Source organism: Artibeus jamaicensis, unplaced genomic scaffold, assembly GCF_021234435.1.
Source record: "Artibeus jamaicensis isolate MK-2021 breed Jamaican fruit bat unplaced genomic scaffold, CSHL_Jam_final scaffold_1283, whole genome shotgun sequence".
NCBI classification, from domain to species: Eukaryota; Metazoa; Chordata; class Mammalia; order Chiroptera; family Phyllostomidae; genus Artibeus; species Artibeus jamaicensis.
In genome coordinates, this window is record NW_026522028.1 from 11773091 (window position 1) to 11791825 (window position 18735).

At 38.8% G+C, this 18735-nt stretch overlaps 1 protein-coding gene across 1 annotated transcript; it reads right to left on the reverse strand.

Moving 5' to 3' along the window:
* Positions 1–3344: 3344 nt before the first annotated feature.
* Positions 3345–16924, reverse strand: EIF2S3 (eukaryotic translation initiation factor 2 subunit gamma). Its single transcript, XM_037142942.2, has 12 exons — positions 16622–16924; positions 16059–16122; positions 14768–14895; positions 14561–14682; positions 12365–12459; positions 10784–10942; positions 9398–9532; positions 7805–7899; positions 6788–6932; positions 5964–6133; positions 5204–5376; positions 3345–3899 (listed from the first exon to the last, which is right to left on the reverse strand). Exons 1-12 carry the CDS (start codon positions 16688–16690, stop codon positions 3836–3838), a joined length of 1419 nt encoding a protein of 472 aa, XP_036998837.1. The 5' UTR covers positions 16691–16924; the 3' UTR covers positions 3345–3835.
* Between the last annotated feature and the right edge of the window lie 1811 nt (positions 16925–18735).

Here is an 18735-nt window from a genome sequence, read left to right on the forward strand (position 1 = left end):
CTGCTTTATATTTTTAGGTAGACAATCTTATACCTTGTAAATAATGTTCTGTCACTTCCATAACTCACTTGCTAAGCCTCAGAAAACCATGTAGAATTGAAGTGGCATCTGACTTTCTTGTTTCAGATCTTGAGAATGCAGAGACCAAACAATAACATCACTTCTGGGGGCTTGCAATTCATGACTGCTTCCCACCCTCTAAATTTCACCCTAGTTATTCCATTAACCTCACAACCCCCTCATTCTACCCACGTGAAGCTTTTTATCAAGAGAAACCTTTTTCATCATTAAAAATGATTCTGATAGTTCTCTAAGTATACCACATCCTGTTAACAGTTTCCTTCTTGCCCTGGCTGGTATAGCTCAGTGGATTGAGTGCAGGCTGCGAACCAAAGGGTCACCAGTTTGATTCCCAGTCAGGTCACATTTCTAGGTTGTGGGCATGAGACGCAACCACACACTGATATTTCTCTCCCTCTCTTTCTCCCTCCCTTCCCCTCTCTCTAAAATTAAATAAATAAAACCTAAAAAATAAAAGCAAAAGTTCTCTACATCACCTATATTTAAAAAATTTTAAATTGTACCAAATACATTTCCAAGATATGCTTTTTTAACCTATTAAAAAAAACCATGCATTATTTTTTAATATATTGCACTTAATTTACTAATATTTTAGTATGAATTTTATAACTTTGTGAGGTCTCTTGTGGTTTTGTTGTTCTTGATAGTATTCTTTCCAGGTTTGGACAGCAGGAATATAATTTTGAACAGTGAGTTAGAATGTCTTCTTTTTCTCCCCTTTCTCATTTCCAATTTTCTGGAATAATTTATCAGAATTGGTACCTATTCTTTCAAATTTGGTACTGTGAAAACTTTTGCAAAAGTAATTTTTTAACCTTCTCAGTTTCTTGATTATCAATATTTTAAGGGCAGCTAGTTCGTTTTTTGGGAATTAAAAAAATATTTAATGTATTTTTAGAAAAGAAGCCATTTCACTGGAAGCTTCACCATTATTTTTTCTAGAAACGGGATTTCTGAAGTTTTATGAGAGTACAGCTACTTGTACTCATTAGTACTTTTTTCCTCTGTAAAAACCAAACACACACACACGCACACACACACACACACACACACACACACATCTTGGGAGGTTATACAGAGTGAAATAGTGAGAGCTTTCTAGGTCAGCTTGGAAATCACTTGGATGATGTCACAGCTGTGAACTATCCTCATGCCCCCCCCCACTTCTGTGACTAACTTTATAATGTATCATAGAGTTGTACATAGCATTCTTTTACAAAAAGGGTAATTACACATGTTGAGGACAGTCTGCAGTGGCAAAGGGTGGAAGCAGGAAGGGGTTACAGGGTGCCTGCCACTGGTGACTTCGACTAGGATGGTAGCAGTGGAGGTGGTGAGAATTGGTGACAGGAGAGCCAATAGAATTTGCATATGCAACATATTTTCATCAGCAACATCACGAACAGATTCTCAACTAGGTACGCCTTTTGCTGAGAATCACTGCACTGACTTCGAGTTCTATGCATATAAGGCCCATTGTTTTGTGTATTTCCATCCACACTAAGCACAGTGCCTTGCAAATGTATTGAAATTCACGTGGATGTTTGAAATAGACAAGAGGCTTCTGGTGTTGGTTCTGATGTGAGATTAATTAAAATAAATCAGTCAACTATTGCAAAGCTCTGGATCTTATGTTATTCGAGTTTCTGGTAGAAGGTGCTTAGAAACACACGAGAACATTCTAGACATAAAATGATTTGGATTAGAACCATGCTTTACTTAGATGTGTTCCACATGCTAAAATACAAACCTTCAAAGTCAACCAACTATGTAGCATTAATACGCCTCCTCAAAACTTATAAATTCACAGAACTCATGGCCATAGCATCTAAACTTCTACAAGGCAGTAGCTTCCATGCCCAACAGAGGATAATATCATGAATATGACATCAAGTTGCACATTAAATGCACATTTTTAAAAAGCCAGTTAAAATAGTATTATCAGACTGCCCAAACCTCAGCAAGATTCTTTGTTACCTGACACACCTAGTTCTCAACTCTCTAAACTTGTTTCTCAACACTGGGGAGTTTCTAAAAATATCAACACCTGGGCTCCACCCCAAGCCAATTAGCAGAATCTCTGTGAGGCATCTATCATTTTTTAAAGTTTTTTCCAGCAAATCTGTCAGTCTAGAATTACTGCTCTAACAGAATCTTATGAAGTAAAAAACAAACAAAAAAAAACACAGCACAGAAGTACAGGAACATGGAGAATGTTAAAAATGAAAGGGCAGACCCTTTACTTTCTAGTATCTTTTATCTCTTGCAAGGTTCAAAAATCACTAATATTGGGTTAGCCGAAAATTCTTTTTGCTTTTTTTCTAGTAGTGCTTAGTTTAACTTCACTGCAATTTCGTTATAGATTGTATTGTGACAGCTGTCATATCAATGTGCATTAACACAAAAACTTATCAAAATTGGTGAATTTTTGTGTAGCCATGTTAATACTGAAGCTAGAAGAAAATACACATTTTGGGCATATTATGTCTTATTATTTCAAGAAGGGTAAAAACACAACTGAAATCCAAAAAAAGATTTCTGCAGTGTATGCAGGTGTTGTGACTGGTTGAAATGTGTCAAGAGTGGTTTGTGAAGTTTCTTGCTGAAGATTTCTTCCTGGATGACATTCCACGGTCGGGTAGACCAGTTGTAATTGATAGCGATCAAATCGAGACACTGAAAATAATGAATATTATACTACACAGGAGAGAGCCCACACACTCAAAATATCCAAATCAATAGTCACTGGTGAATGTGAAAAATGTCTTTTATTTTATGGGGAAAACCAAAAAACAAACCTGCCCTGGCTCAGTGGATTGAGAGTGGGCTGCAAACCAAAGGGTCGCCAGTTCAATTTCCAATCAGGGCACAGGACTGGGTTATGGGCCAGGTCCCCAGTCGGGGGCACATGAGAAGCGACCACACATTGATACTTCTCTCCCTCCCTTCCCTTCTAAAAATAAGTAAAATAAACAACTCAAAAAAACCCATATTGACTTCTTGACCAACCCATCATTTAAAAAAAATGGCTAATATTAGAATCTTATAAAATTAGGCCCGGAAAGATCTTTGTCACCTATCTAGAAGTCCCTGGTGTAACAGTATTTCCCAATGGGAGAGCGCCGTTGGATTTCAGGTGTCCACCAACCCAGAAACAATTTCAGGGCTTCATAGGGTGGGGGTGAGAACTACTGGCTCTAGTTTCCTGTGTTCCAGACCAGGAAGAGAGCGGAGAGAGAAAGGTGTGTCCATGACAACAGCACTCATGCTCTGAAGGATAATTTTATTTGGATCTCTTAATTTTTTTTTTTTACTTATAATTGCAAAGATAAAGCAATACATAATATGAAGCAAAGGGAAGCTGGTCTTCATAATTTTGCACGTCCATGATTTTACTGATGTAACAATACTTTGAAGCCTGGAGCTACTCAAAGATAAATTATGGAAATAAGAGAAATTTTATTTCAAACAGGTTTGGTGGTACATGTGCTAGGGCAAGAGCTGGTTGGAGCCAACAGTTTCATTTCAAACTGCATTGATATATAAATTAGACATGATTTGAGCATGATCAATTTCTGGTAGATTCAATTCAGTACTTTTTATATTTATTGTAGACCCTATTTCATTACTGGAGATTATATCTTCATCATCAAAAGGAGAGTAACAATGACTAAGGTGAAATCTATTCCTCAGCATTGCTTTGAAAATATACCCCCGGGGTCGTTAATTAAAAATCTGACTTGATCTAAATTCTTCAGTCATCATCCACTGTGGGCTTGATAGTCACTCCTCTTCTTATTTGACCCCAACCAATTAAACTGCAAAATGAAAGAAAAAGAAATTGTGAGTTTGTCTGTTTCATTATCATTACCACACAATCATTTGACATAACTGGTTTTATTTGCTTATCTGTTAAATCTGAATATTTCCAAAACCTCCTCATCCACAAAGAAAGCTCAGACTATTGTCTTAGATTCTTAGACCCAGAGAGATGGACTCTAGCCAAAATGAATGACAGAAAAAAGAAAAAAAGTTGCTACTATTGTATAAATATGCTCATCTTCACCCTATTAAAATATACCTACTCCTTCAGTAAAATGTTTCTCTCTCTCTCTTTCTCCTTCCCCTCCCCCTCTCTGAAAATAAATAAATAAAACCTTAAAAAATAAAAATAAAAAAATAAAAACAAAACCCTGAATCTAATCTTAGGAAACATTAGATAAACCCAAATTGAGGAACAGTCTATAAAGTTAGTAGCTGGTATTCTTCAAAGCTGTCAAAGTCAACACAAACAAAGGCTGAGGAAGTTTCTGATTAGAGACAAGAAAACTACATGTAGTGTATGACCCCAGACTGGAAGGACATAAAGGACGTTAATTGGGGCAAGCAATGAAACTGGAATATGGACTGTAGATTTTAGCATTTTATCAACAATAAACTTCTCTAAGTGGTTATGTAAGAGAGTATCTTTGTTTTTAGGAAATATACAGTGAAGTATTAAGAGATCAAGGGGCATGACTGCATATAACCTATGCCTTACACGGTTCAGAAAAATGTTCACACGTATACACACACACAAAGAAATTGTGCACTTGGGAAAAGGAAATACAGGAATTCTGTGTGCAACTCTTGTTGATTTTCCCATTACGTTGAATTTATCTCCAAATAAAAGTTTTAAAAAGCCAAAGACAAGGGAAATATTGAACCAAATTCACTGGTTTTGCATAGGTATCTATCACAAATCAAGGCTGGAAATACAGATTTCAAAGGCATCTAAATAAATAGCTGAGAGTTAAAGCCAACATACTGTTGCATTCAAGGAAAAGCGTGCATGTACACCACCGAAAACTTAACGAGATTGAGTCCTTAAAAAAAATTTTTTTAATTTAGTTTTATTTTGAGAGGGAGGGGAAGGGAAGGAGAAAGAGAAACATCAGTGTGTGGTTACGTCCCACACTCCCCACACCAGGGACCTGGCCCCGCAAACTCAGGAACATGCCTCGACTGGGAATCAAACCAGGTACCCTGCGGTTCACAGGCCAGCAGTCAACCCACTGAGCCACACCAGTCAGGGCTGACTGGATCTTCTTCATTAGACAGTGACAAACGCTAATAAACTTACCGCCAGTGCTTCTCAACTCTTCGGCTCAGGGCAATTTTTTCTCCTACTTCTGTGCACACAGGATTAGTCAGAACGATTTTGCCCAAATCGGCTTTGACTGCGCTGACTCTTCCTCCGGTTGACAGGGATCCTATGTTCACCATGAGCACTTCATTCTTCGACAGCTTCTGCACCTAGAGAAATAAAACGGGGAAAAAAATCCCTCAAATTAGTGAAACGCGTTCCAAAAACTACTGCTTACTTTTTTACATCCCTGCCAACAATAGACGTCAGCAAGTTCCCATTTCTGCCAATGGAATCCTACTGAGACTTTCGAAAAAAGCAAATGGGTAACTGACTATGGCCCTGTCACACGTGACAGACCTTTCGCTGTTTGGCTTTGTTTCACTTTACACGGACGGACAGGTCAAAGCTCTCAATGTTCAGGAAGTCAAATTCATTCACTTTGCTTTTTTTTTTTTTTTTATCCCATGTGGACTTTTTTTTTTTTTTAAGATTTTATTCATTTATCTTTAGAAGGGAAGGGAAGGGAAGGAGAGAGGGAGAGAAATATCAATGTATGGTTGCCCCTCATGGGTCCCCTGCCGAGAACTGGCCTGCAACCTAGGCACGTGCCCTGACTGGGAATCGAACCGCGATACTCTGGTTCACAGGCCCGCACTCAATCCACTGAGCTACACCAACCAGGGCCCATGTGGGCTGTTAAACTAGTCTCAACACTACTGTCACTTTTTGTAACAGAAGTACAGAAAGCACTTACCTTTGCTGCTTTTTTGTCCCCTTCGGTGCGTACACCTAGAAGCCGTCTAAGCAGAAAATAGGAGATTTCCAATTCTGTGAAGATCTCAGGTAAAGCTCCAACTGCACCAAGCACCTGCCCCACCATTCGGTCAGCGCGGCACAAAGTGGGGTCAATTTTGGTTCCGACTCCTGATATAAAGATTGTATAGATATATATGTATTCCAACTTCTTTCCCTATAAAGCTCTTTATCCCAAAACTTAAAGTACAGCACGATACAGTTTCATACCCGTATTCAGCTACCATACCCATGTTAAGAACTACACAGGTGTGATGAAATACCCACTTTATCCAAAGAAATAGAAATGGAAACTCACAGGTTAGTTGGGCATTTGTAAACAGAAAGACTGTCTTGATTCAAATTCTAAACAAAGGGCAAAAAGGTAATAGCTGAACTCAAAAATAAGTCTGAGCATCCAAAATTTATGAGTAGTTTGCATAATATATGCCTGTCATTTCTCCTCTGAAAGGTTAATAAAAAAAGATAGCTTTGCCCTGGTTGGTGTGGCTCAGTAGATTGAGTGCCGGCCTGCGAACCGAAGGGTTGGCAGTTGGATTCCCAGTCAGGGCACATGCCTGGGTTGCAGGCCAGGTCCCCAGTTGGGGGCATGCAAGAGGCAACCACACCTTGATGTTTAACCACATGTATGTTCCCCCATCCCATTCAATTATTAAAACAGCCAATTAAAAATCTGTAATATGTCTTTCTGGGTAATCCGTTTCCCATGAAGAGTACCGTGAATATCTACAAATGAAAAGTGTAGGCATGAGAGCAAATCCTTACCGATAAGACCTCCTGGAGCAGCATACTGAAGATCATTATGTTCCGCAAACAGTGAGACAATTTTAGAAAAGATTGGCTTACACATGAGTTTTCCTTCACTATCTTTGGAAACAATACCAGGTCTGACCTCTATCTCCTGGCCCACCTGTAAAAATATAAACCAGCACTCAGAATTACCATAATTAGAATTATGGACAACACGATTACCATTTGTATACAAAAAGTACTAACAGGAAGACCAGAAAACGAAAAAGGCAATCCTTTCTCTATTTCGAAGATCACAATTAAAAAAATAGGAAGTGGAAAGAGATCTTCCAAACCAGAACCATCGACCATTTCTAGCCACCTACTACCTAAGCCCATCCCCACAAAAAACGTGCTCCATACTAGGAGGAGCCTATAAAGTCATAGGTCAGACACATTAAAAAACTTTAATAGTATACAATGACACCTACATCAAGAACTAGACACTATAAAATTTTTTTTTTCCAATTTGGAATATCCATACTCTTTTCCTGATTAAGAACAGGGAAGTACATGATTTTCTAACCGCTTCACTGTACATCTGAAACTAATTCAGAATGATAATTGAATGTAAACTGTAATTGGGGGAAAAAATAATAAACCACCAGGAAAGAACAAATAAAAAAAACACAACAACCACTAGACTTTGGGTGGTCAGCACGCAATGGAGCATACAGACATATTATAAAGTCATAAAAACTTGAAACTTTAAATAATGTTATTAACCAGTGTTACCCCAATTTAAAAAAACACACAAAAATAAAAACCCAATTTTGCCCTGGCTGGTGTAGCTCAGTGGATTGAGCATAGCCTGTAAACCAAAGGGTCGCTGGTTCAATTCCCAGTCAGGGCACATGTCTGGGTTGCAGGGTGGGTCCCCAGTAGCGGACACATGAGAGGCAACTACGCATTGATATTTCTCTCCCTCTCTTTCTCCTTCCCTTCCCCTCTCTAAAAATAAATAAGTAAAATCTTAAAAACAAAACAATTTACCTTCAGCACTCCTCTTAGAATACTACCACCTGCCACACCGCCCTTAAGGTCATCAACTTCGCAGCCAGGTTTGTTGACATCAAAGGACCTAATAACTGGAAGAAAACAGAGTAAAGCCAATTCTGTTCATTTTAACTTTATAAAAAAAATTATCTGCTAACTTAACTTTCCTAAAAGAATAGACACATCAGATTTACACCATAAGGGTGACTTTGGGACAAGATCTAATATTATTACTCCAACTAAGTATACTGCAGCCTTACTTAGAATGGGAAAGTGGAAATAACTTCAAAGATCAGTGATGGGAGGTATTTTATGATACATCAATACTACAGAGTGTCACGCAGCTAGTAAAGAATGCAGAACCATACGTAATGATATGGGAGGATAACCTTCATGTACTATTAAGGAAAAAAAAACCCTATTTACTAAAGTAACACACAGTACGATCCCACTTCCACAAAGAAAAACTAAAACAACCCTGGGCGGTGTGGCTCATGTGGGGGGCAGCATCATCTCCTAGACTGGAAGGTTACCTGTTTGAATCCCAGCGAGGGACAGCTGTACCCCACTTGGGACACGTAGGAGAAAGCAACCACCCAATGTTTCTCACATTGATGTCTCTCTTTCTCTCCCTCCTCCCCCCTCTACAGCAATGAAAAAACATCCTTGGGCGAGGATAAAAAAAAAACGTAAAGCAAAAAGCATGATATGAACAAAGAGAGGTATGGGCATAATATACAGCAACTGTTTACTGTGGTTACTTTACGGCTAGGGGGCTAGAAGTGGGAGGAAGGAAAACCGTGGACTTTTATCCCTACATACCCCTGTATTATATAATTTCAGAAATAAAAATTTAGTTTTAAAACTACACAACTCCAGGACTACCTGACTAGGACTTAGATTCTGAGCACTGTGCCCCTGAACAGAGGGTATGCATCACAATCACCCAAGAGACCCTTCCCATAACACACAGGTGGGCCTCAAGTGAAGGCCCAGAAGGGCTCAAATGTCTGTTTTGAAAAGGCTCCTACAGCCCTGGCTGGTGTAGCTCAGTGGATTGAGTGCGGGCCTGTGAACCAGACAATCGCGGTTTGATTCCCAGTCAGGGAACATGCCTGGGTTGCAGGCCGGGTCCCCATCAGGGGTGTGCGAGAGGCAACCGCATATTGTTGTTTCTCTCACTCTTTTCTCCTTTATAAAAATAAGTAAAAGGTCTATAAATAAATTTAAAAAAAAAACTTCATTAATGGCACAATGAAATCATTTGTACGAGTTCTAATCTCCTGTTCCAGACTACAATATAATTCCACAGAGTACTATATTATTCACCTGGACCACATAATATGTCATATAGGGAACACAAAAAGGTTAAGAGTTCCTTCTATATTCAGGGCTCTGTTCCTTAACCAGTAACATGATCTAGTACTGCCAATATGATCTCAAAATTCATCAATTTCAAAGTAATTTCTATGACGATTACAATGTATTATCACCTCTGCAGAAGGAGAAAATAGTAATAGACACTCTTAAGGGAGAATCACCAACGCAGAAAAGATCCAATAAGAATTAAAGACAAATCCTATCACTTACCAATAAGTCGGGGTTCTGAAGTAAAATCTCTTGGGGGTACTGGAATTTTCTTTACTATGTACTCACAGACAACTTCAATGTTGTATTTCAACTGAGCAGAAATTGGAATAATAGGAGCTCCTTCTGCTACTGTACCTATATGACGAAATTCAGCAAAGTTAAAATTTGTCAATTTTACAAAACTTACTCTATACATATTACATGAAACTGTTAACATTTTACATATATTAATAAGTATATTTAATATACTAAAATGACAAAACTGTTTAAAGGAATAAAATATTACCACTCCTGGGAAAAAGCACTTTACCAGTTGACAGATTTCTAATAACATGTAATTAACCTTCCAATAAATGTAAAGGTAAAATTATAGACTCTTTGCTAAGCAAAGACTGCTGCACATATAATATTTGCTCCTTATTAATTATATGTCAAACAGGCTAGTCAAAGAAGTGGACCAAACATAATTAGATTTTAATCAATATGACTTATTCTTTTTCATTATGATAGGACTGAGTTCATGAGAAGTCAAACTTTCTAACAAGAAAAACAAAACTGAGAGAGAATCATGTCAACAGTAAGATATATCATGTTTGGCCCTGGCAGGGTGACTCAGTTAGTTGGAGCGTTGTCCCATACACCAAAAGGCTGTGGATTCAATTCCCGGTTAGGACACATGCCTACGTTGCAGATTCGAACCCCAGTAGGTACGTGTATGGAAAACAACCAATCCATGTTTGTCTCTCTAACAATCAATAAAATAAATCCTCAGGTGAGATAAAAAGATGCATCATGTCTTTCCCTGAAATGAAAAATACTACACTGTTAGAGAAAGGGACCAGAAAGATTAAATAAATGATCATCAGCCTCAATTCTCAAAGTAGATACCCAGTAAGAACAGTTTAAAACCTTTTTTTTTCCTAATGCTTTTGTTCATCTTACTATCACTGACTCCTCAGTTTTTAAAACTGATAGCTTCCAGAATATGAGTTCACTTCTAACTTTCAAGCAGCAAAAATATACTTTAGTCCAGGGTGTCAAACCTTTTGGTGTCTCTGGACCACACATTAAATACACAAACACTGATGAAAACAAAACGAAAATCTCGTAATGTCTTAAGTAAATTCACAATTTTGTGTTGGGCCGTATTCATAGCCATCCTGGGCTGCGGCAGCCTCCAGGCCAGGGGCTGGACACCCCTGCTAGTCTATCAAATTCAGAAACAGATTTCACTTGTGGTAGGGCAAGAAAAATAAGCTTTAAAGCCCTTAAGTTTACCCTGTTTTAGATATGCTGTTATATTAAGAGTTAAATTAACATCTGGTGTCTGGATTAAATGCCTCTCAAAGTGATCCACACATGTATCAAGATACTATGGTGTCTTACCTTGTACAAATGCAAGGATCTGTTCATACTGTTCTTTGGCCTGGCTTTCTTTTACCAAATCAATTTTATTTTGTAGAATCAAAATATGCTTCAACTTCATGATTTCTATAGCAGCCAGGTGTTCAGAAGTCTGAGGCTGAGGACAAGACTCGTTACCAGCTAGATGATGAAGAAAAAAAACAGATGCATTAGAATTAGCTGGAAATACTTGCCAGAAGAGGCAAATCCGTAAGGGACAGAAATCAAATTAGTGGTTGCCAGGGGCTGGACTGGGGGAAGGGGGAAGAGAGTGACTGCCTAATGGGCACAGGGTTCCCTTTTGGGGGAATGATAATGTTCTGGAACTAGACAATGGTGGTGCTTATGCAACACTGGTCAGTGTACTTAATGTCACTGAAGTGTACACTTCAAATACTAAAGTGACAAATTTCATGTTATGTGTATTTTACCACCAAATCTAATAAAGGGAACATCTGAATGCCCTAGCCCTACTCAAGGCAAAAGTCGTGGACACATCGTTTGGCTCCCATTGCTGGCCCTAAGCAAGAAGTCTGGAATCAGCAAGTTTGGCATCTTGGGGTCTGCCCTCAGCTTTTGCTGAGGCATAAGGCTCTACCCAGTATTAGAAATGTACCGGTCTAGTCAAGCTGAGAAACAGAGAGTAATTGAGAGGGGAAGACACTTAATACAGTCCATGAATTTCAACTATGAGAGGCTACTCCCTAACAAAGGAGGGAAGACCACTAATTGTGAAGAAAACCAACAGTGTATGATAAAGAAATAGGCATGTCTTGTCGAGCACTCCAATGATCATCCTCTCTAATCAGTGATGTTCGGCTGTCCTGTACTATATCTATTTGGCATACTTTTAAGAAATTATATTCTATAGCGACAAATCTCTAAACAGCTCACATAAAGAAGGTAGCATAACCCTAGCCCTGAAAATCCCAATGCAGACCTAGACTTCAACACTTATTAAGAATGAGTTTGCATCTAAATAAAAACATTATATTGTCCTGGGCAGTGTGTCTCGATGGTTGAAGTGTCAACCGAAGGGTCATGGGTTTGATTCCTGGTCCAGGCATGTGCCTGGGTTGCAGGTTCGGTCCCTGGTCAGGGTGTGTGTGAGGGGCAACCTATTGGTATTTCTCTCTTGCATCAATGTTTCTGTCCCTCTCTCTAAAATCTGTGGGCATTTCCTTGAGTAAAGGTTTTAAAAAACAAAAACAAACATTATAAATCAGTGTTGCAGTGGACAGCTCAAAGACAAAAAAAATACATGTACTTTTACATGTAAATTTAAAATAAACCATTTCATATGATCTGAGTGGAGAAAATGAATTATTGACTTTTTAAACTATTTACTACCATATGAATTCTCTTAAGACATCTGCCGTCAGTCTGCCTTCACATTTTTCGATAGCTGGTAGGCAGGGATGCCGTCCTAGATTTCACGTTAGTTTCCATTCATGTAGCCCTTAGGTAATGGGTATGGCCCTTAAAGGTCCCAGTTCCCCTTTAAATATTTCATCTTGGATTTGCTCCACATTGATTTGTCCAAACCAGTTCTGATGTATTTACCTATCAACAGAAGAGCTGCATCCATCACTGCTGCACCGTTCAGCATAGTAGCCATCAAAATATCATGACCGGGACAGTCAACAAAGGAAACATGTCTAACCGTGGAGAAACAGCAATCAGTCCAACATTGATCAGTACTTCAAGATGCAAGTTACAGATTTCCCAAATTAAATCACTTTATATGCAGAACATATTACATATAAAGATACAATAAAAATACAGAAGTAATTCTTACTATTACAAAGTCAAGTGGTTACATACAGGACTTGGTGTTTTTAGACCTTGGAAATAAGACTACCCACTTGCTGAGTCAAACCACTGCAGGTTATTGCAAAGTAAATGAAATTGGCTATGTGACAGCTACAAATAACTCAAGAGCCAGAAACTACCAAATCCAATTAAAGTAAATATGGTAGAGTGCATATAGGGAATGGCATATATATGAAAGCTAAAGCAGTGTTAACATAACGGGCATTGTCATCTGAAAAAATAATTTGCCAAAATTTTCTCCAGCACCTTGAAAAGCTGCAATTGCTAATCTTAATTGGACATGACAGCACTATTTAAAACAAACAAATCTGTATTACTCATTCAGAACCATTATGTTAAAAAAGTGGATGCTTGCTCTAGCTGGTGTGGGTGAGTGGACTGAGCACCAGCCTGCAAATCAAAAAGTCACAGGTTGATTTCCAATCAGGGCACATACCTGGCTTGTGGGTGGGTCTCCAATAGGGGACGGGCAAGATGCAACCCACTGATGTTTCTTTTGCATATTGATGTTTCCCTCTTTCTCCCTCCCCTCTCTGAAAGTAAATAAAAATCTTTTTTTTAAAGATATTTATTTATTTTCAGGGAAAGGGGAAGGGGGAAAGAAAGAGAGGGAGAGAAACATCAGTGTGTGGTTGCCTCTCACATGTCTGCAATTGGGGACCTAGTCCATAACCCAGGCATGTGCCCTCACTGGGAATCAAACCACAGACCTATCAGTTCGCAGGCAGGGACTCAATCCACTGAACCACACCAGCCAGGGCTAAATAAAATCTTTTTAAAAAAAGTGTATGCTCATACTGTCACTATCTAAAACATGGGTCAGCAAACTATGGCCCTTAGGCAAAACCCAGCCCAGTGTCATAGCACTCAAGCACACACTGTCTGTGTCTGCTTTCATAATACAAGAGCAGAGCTGGGTCGCTAAAACAGAGAATTCATGGCCTGCAAAGCAAAAATATTTACTATCAGGCCCTTTAGAGAAAAAGTTGGCTAATCTCTGATCAGGGCCCAAAGTAAGATGAGACGAGTGAAACACGGGTTGAAAATTTAAGGGAGTGACAAAAATCTTAGTAGTCAAGATAAATAATATTTAAATTTAATATTGTCAAAAACGGAAATTAATGCCAAAAATCCATGATAAAATATCAAAATCTTAAATGAAAAAAGGACCAGGAACAATGCCACGCTGAATCCAAAAGAAGAAAAAGTGACACTGAATAGAAGAGGGGGAAAAAAAGTAATTTCAAGCCCATCCTTCTTTAAACAAATGATATTCTTTTTACCACAATTTCTTTCAAATAATGTTTAAAAGTGCTTAAAATACTATTTATCTTAACTACTAAGGGTTTTCAGCATCCCTTCTCCCTCTTAAATTTTGGGCCCAAGGCCTTACTCACCTCTCCCTAGTCCCGGCCCTGACCCTGATATAAAATCTCTTTGTGGAGTATCCCCAACCCCCCAAAACATCACTAGGTTGACGTTAGTACCCTCTGATAAGGAGCCAGAAGACATAGCCATATTCATAAAGTAGATGGCTAACAAACCCATGTACCTAAGAGAGATAATTAAAAATGGCTTTGTTCCCCGTACCCCGCCCCCAAGAACAGAAACAGTGCTGTTTAAAAGAAATTTAGGAAGCCTGACAAAAAAAGAATCCCTTGAATACAATAAACTGTGTTTCCTTCCATTCCATTCTGCCTATGTGATACCTTTCCTTTGGAGAACTTGCACATAAATAAATATCTTAGGTTTAAATACCTGACTTCTCAAATTATTGTCATTATAGCCATCAACAACAGAAAATAATGGAAAAATAACAAAACCAATTCAGCAATTAGGTTCAGCTTAATTCCCAGTTAAATATTTCAAAAAGCACCAACTGCAAGAAAATAAAATATAAAGTGTTTTTAGCACCAAAGAGGTTACCTGACTAATTTGAAGTTCCCTTTGGTCCCTGGAATGTCTGTGGGGAACTCATCAGGTGTACTACTGCCACAGGATCGGTAACATTCTGGCCGAGGACAGCTTGGGTCATCAAGTTTATAAATCTAAAAGTTTCAATGAAAAGATTTGGGTTTGTTACCTGTACATTCCAATTAAAGTTAATTTCTAGTTCCACAGTATGCAGCTCACCTTGGCATTAGCATATCCAAGCTTGATTGTAATATTTCTTTCTAGCTCATTTTTGAACCTGACAGTGTGAACTCCAGAAATAGCTTTTACGACTGTGGATTTCCCATGAGCTACATGACCAATTGTACCTACAGACAAAGTTCAAGAAATTAATTCACACACACACACACATTTGCACAAAATTTCTTTTTTCCAAATAGTGTTAGAGTAGAAAACCCAAAGCCATAACTCATAAATATCCATGTAAAACCAACGGTGACTTCAATTTTTGATCCTATGTATTCTTTTCTATTAAAAACCTATTCCGAGACAGGAATGAAGCGAATTTTCCATGTAACTGATAAGCCTGTTCAAAATCCATACACAGTGCCCTGGCCAGGTGGCTCAGTTGGTTGGAGCATCCTGTGCACCAAAAGGTTGCAGCTTTCATCCCAGATCGGACCATGTATGGGAAACAACCAATGTTTCTCTCCCTTCCTTCCTCTCTTTAAAATCAATAAATATACCTTCAGGTGAGGGTTTAAAAAATTATTTTCAAAAAACCCCACATACCCAGCATACTAAAAACTATTCATCTCATGTTTTTAATCACAGAAAAAACTGCCTTCATTTAAAATAAATGCTCAATAAAAATATATATATATAATGTCTTGTATATTCAGAAACTTTCCAGCGTTCCCAAAGTGAAATAAATAGGTATGATGAGCCCGACCAAAAGGTACCCATGAAAATGAGAAAACAACTCAGGTTTAATTACGGTAATGCTATCAAGGGCAGCACAAGTCTTACAACTTTTTAACAGCCTGATGGTAGAGCCTTGCTTTTAACTAGGTTTTACTGTGCTGTTTGTACAGACTCTCAGATGCCCCAAATTTGCACTCAGTTGACTAATTTCTTCTCTAAAGTTCTAGGTGCCAATTAAGAAAAAAAATATTGTACTTAATAATAGCCTACCTATCAAATAAAACTTTCAAAAAGTCTGCCCCTGCAATAACTCTGTGGCGAGTATAGGCACATTTTTACTTCCTCCTTAAAGTGCTACATGACTACCTGTCACCTTATGCTATTAAACTTCTCATAGGTCTGTATCTTTTTTTTCTCATTTAGCCTGTAAGTTAGGCGTGGGCAACGTGTTTCCCCCCAAAATTTCGCAGGTGCTTTGCTCACAAGCACTCAATGTCTATTTGAATATTTGCATTCTCATATAATTCAAGTAATCACACAAAGAGAGAGGTTAAAATCACTTGCCAGAGATCAAGCAACTCAGGTCTCCAAGGAATTCTTATCTTACCTATATTAATTGTGGCTTGTCTGCTGATAACTTCGTGTGAAAGTGGCGTCAATTTGCTTACATCCTGCAATCAAACATTTTACTTTTATTTTTAATCACTGTACATAAGGCAAGTCACAACTTTTCCTTTGACTTTACATGTGACCTACAGTTCGCCACAATGTAAACAGCTCTCTCCTACTTCTAATGCGCTTCTCTTGTATAAGCAATCTTGTATTCTGATAACCGGGAAGCTTTAAAAGTAAGTCATTGTTACAAGAGACTACACCTCCATTCATTACAGGAAATGCATAAGGCCCGAGATCGCCCAATCTTGACAGCCCTTCCCAGACCTTCATAAGTGACAACCTTCACGACGTTTAGGTGCCACGATCTCACACCCCACTGCCCAGCTCGCTGACTCGCCAACGTGCAGGCGGCGGCGCCAGAGCGGCTTACCACCTCCCCCTTAAGAGCTAGCCATGCTGCTGACAGCTCGGAACTGCTTAGTCTCAACGCCACCCGGGAGGCCATGGCATCCCCCTTCCGGGTTCATTCCGCATCCTCCCAGATCTAAACCTTACCAATGTAGCGAGATCTTGGCGAGAAAGATGCGGCTGGCCAAGAGTCACGCCAGCCTCACCCCCCGCCATCTTGTCTGGAGAGGAAGGAAGTCCGCGCGGCGGCAGCCAGACCGAACAGAATACAGCGGGGGGGAGGGGAGGAGCGAAAGCGGGACGGCAGACTAGGGCCCAGGCCGGGGAGTGGAGGATGACCGGTGCAGCAGGACCTCACTGCTTGGACTTCTTCCTGATTGAGTTCATATAGTACTTGCCGGTAGGATTACTAGAAAACTTGAGGCAAAGTTTCGGGATCCATTCGCTGCAGACATGTTGGCTTTTTGTGCAGGCAAAGCTGAGGGCAGCCCGCAAAATAGGCCCCCGGCTAGGCGGGTGAAATTAACAATGCGCGCGCTTGCGCGGGAGAAGCCATTTCCGTTTCCCGTGGGGATAGCCGGAAGGGTTTCCCAGAACCTGGGAACCTTAAGTAGGATGTGAGGACAGACTGTGGGAACGTCTTTTTTTTATCAATTTCCGCAATTTAATAAGGCGAGGTCGGCTTAGGTCCGGCCCACCTGTGACGGAGCTATTGGCTGGGAAGAAGCCACGCGCAGAGCTGGCAATGTTCACGGCCCCTTGCGTCACCAGGCAGGCGGGGCGGGGAGCGCGCCCTCGCGCGGAGGTTCCGCGGCTCAGGGATGGCAAAAGCAGAGTTTAACTTGTTTTGGGAGAGAGATTTTTAGTGCTAGGGAGATGGACTGTGATGGCGCTAGAATCGAGTTAAGATAGAAGCTGGGTGTCCTTAAGAGCGCCCAAAGAAAATGCAGACAACTGTACTTGAACAATAATAAAATAATTAATTAAAAATATTGTAATAACTATATATGTATCCAGGTAGGCATTGGAAACACTGGAGTCCACTCTGTAAAGCACATGCTTTTCTAACCACTCTGCTGTATATATGAAACTAATACAGAAGTTGTTGAATGCAAATTGTGTAAAAATTTAAAAATATATAAAATGAAAATAAAATACAAGGTCACCACTGTTTAAAAAAAAGAGCACCCGAAAAATATCTAAATAAAATTAATTTTAAAAAAACATAAATATGAGTAGTTTGGCCATTAAAATTGTCATAAATAAAGAATCTCATCATTAAAAAAAAAAGAGCACCCAAGAGGTTTTTTTGTTTGTTTTTGTTTTAAAGCTGATCCAAAAACACCCACTTATTTAATGGAAAGATTAGCCCTAAATAGATATTTTGAAATTAAAGATTTTTGAGCCTTAGTCCTTTTCTTCATCCAATATTAAAAGAATGCAAGTTTTATTTCTCTTTCACTCATTTATGCTTTACAAATTTTCCATCATTAACAGGTACTCATTCTAGCCAGAAAAAAAAAAGTAAGGAGAGGTGAATAAGAATTGAGGTTACCTGTGTTCACTGAATACTTAAGATTAAAATGAATGTTTTCATAAATTTTAGGTAGAACAGTTTACTTAAAGTAGGAAATTATGCTTCAATAAGTGCATTTATTGGTTAAGTGATGGTATAAACTGTACAGTGCATTTCATTGTATTTGGGTGGAGGCATTTAGTGCTACATTTAGGAACTTACAAATTTATAAATTTAGAACTTATCTTACTTTGTAAATAGTTGTACCAACCAATTCAGAAAGCCTGTCGAGGTGATGAAAATGTGGAATTAGTGGTGATGGGTATTACTTTATGAGTACACTAAAAACTAGTTTGGATGGTTTAAAGGTTGGGTGAATTATATCAATAAAAATATATAATTCATTGATATCAAAATATATGCATTGTCAGAAACTTTATATATGTCATTAATAAGAATAATACTAGTTAACAAACATTGGCACTGACTTAACAAGTATTAATTTAATCTGTAAAAGAGGCTGATGAGGTATATACTTATTTTTGAGATATTGTTGCCATTATTTAATACTACCATTTGACAGGTGAGGAAGCTCGAGTCCTAAAAACATTAGATAACATATGATTCCGCAGCAGTAAGTAGCAGAGCTGGAATTCATAGGCAATTACAAGCATGCTGTTTTTAGAAAATGGAATTTTTTGAGATAAGATTTGCATGCCATAAAATTCACCCGTCTTAAATATAC

Coding starts and splice junctions, on each gene's coding strand:
- EIF2S3 (XM_037142942.2), bottom strand. CDS start 16,690: ATGGCGGGGGGTGAGGCTGGCGTGACTCTTGGCCAGCCGCATCTTTCT. Junction 10,943..12,364: donor TGCAGCTCTTCTGTTGATAG/GTAAATACATCA, acceptor TTCATCATCTAG/CTGGTAACGAGTCTTGTCCT. Junction 9,533..10,783: donor GATCCTTGCATTTGTACAAG/GTAAGACACCAT, acceptor TTCGTCATATAG/GTACAGTAGCAGAAGGAGCT.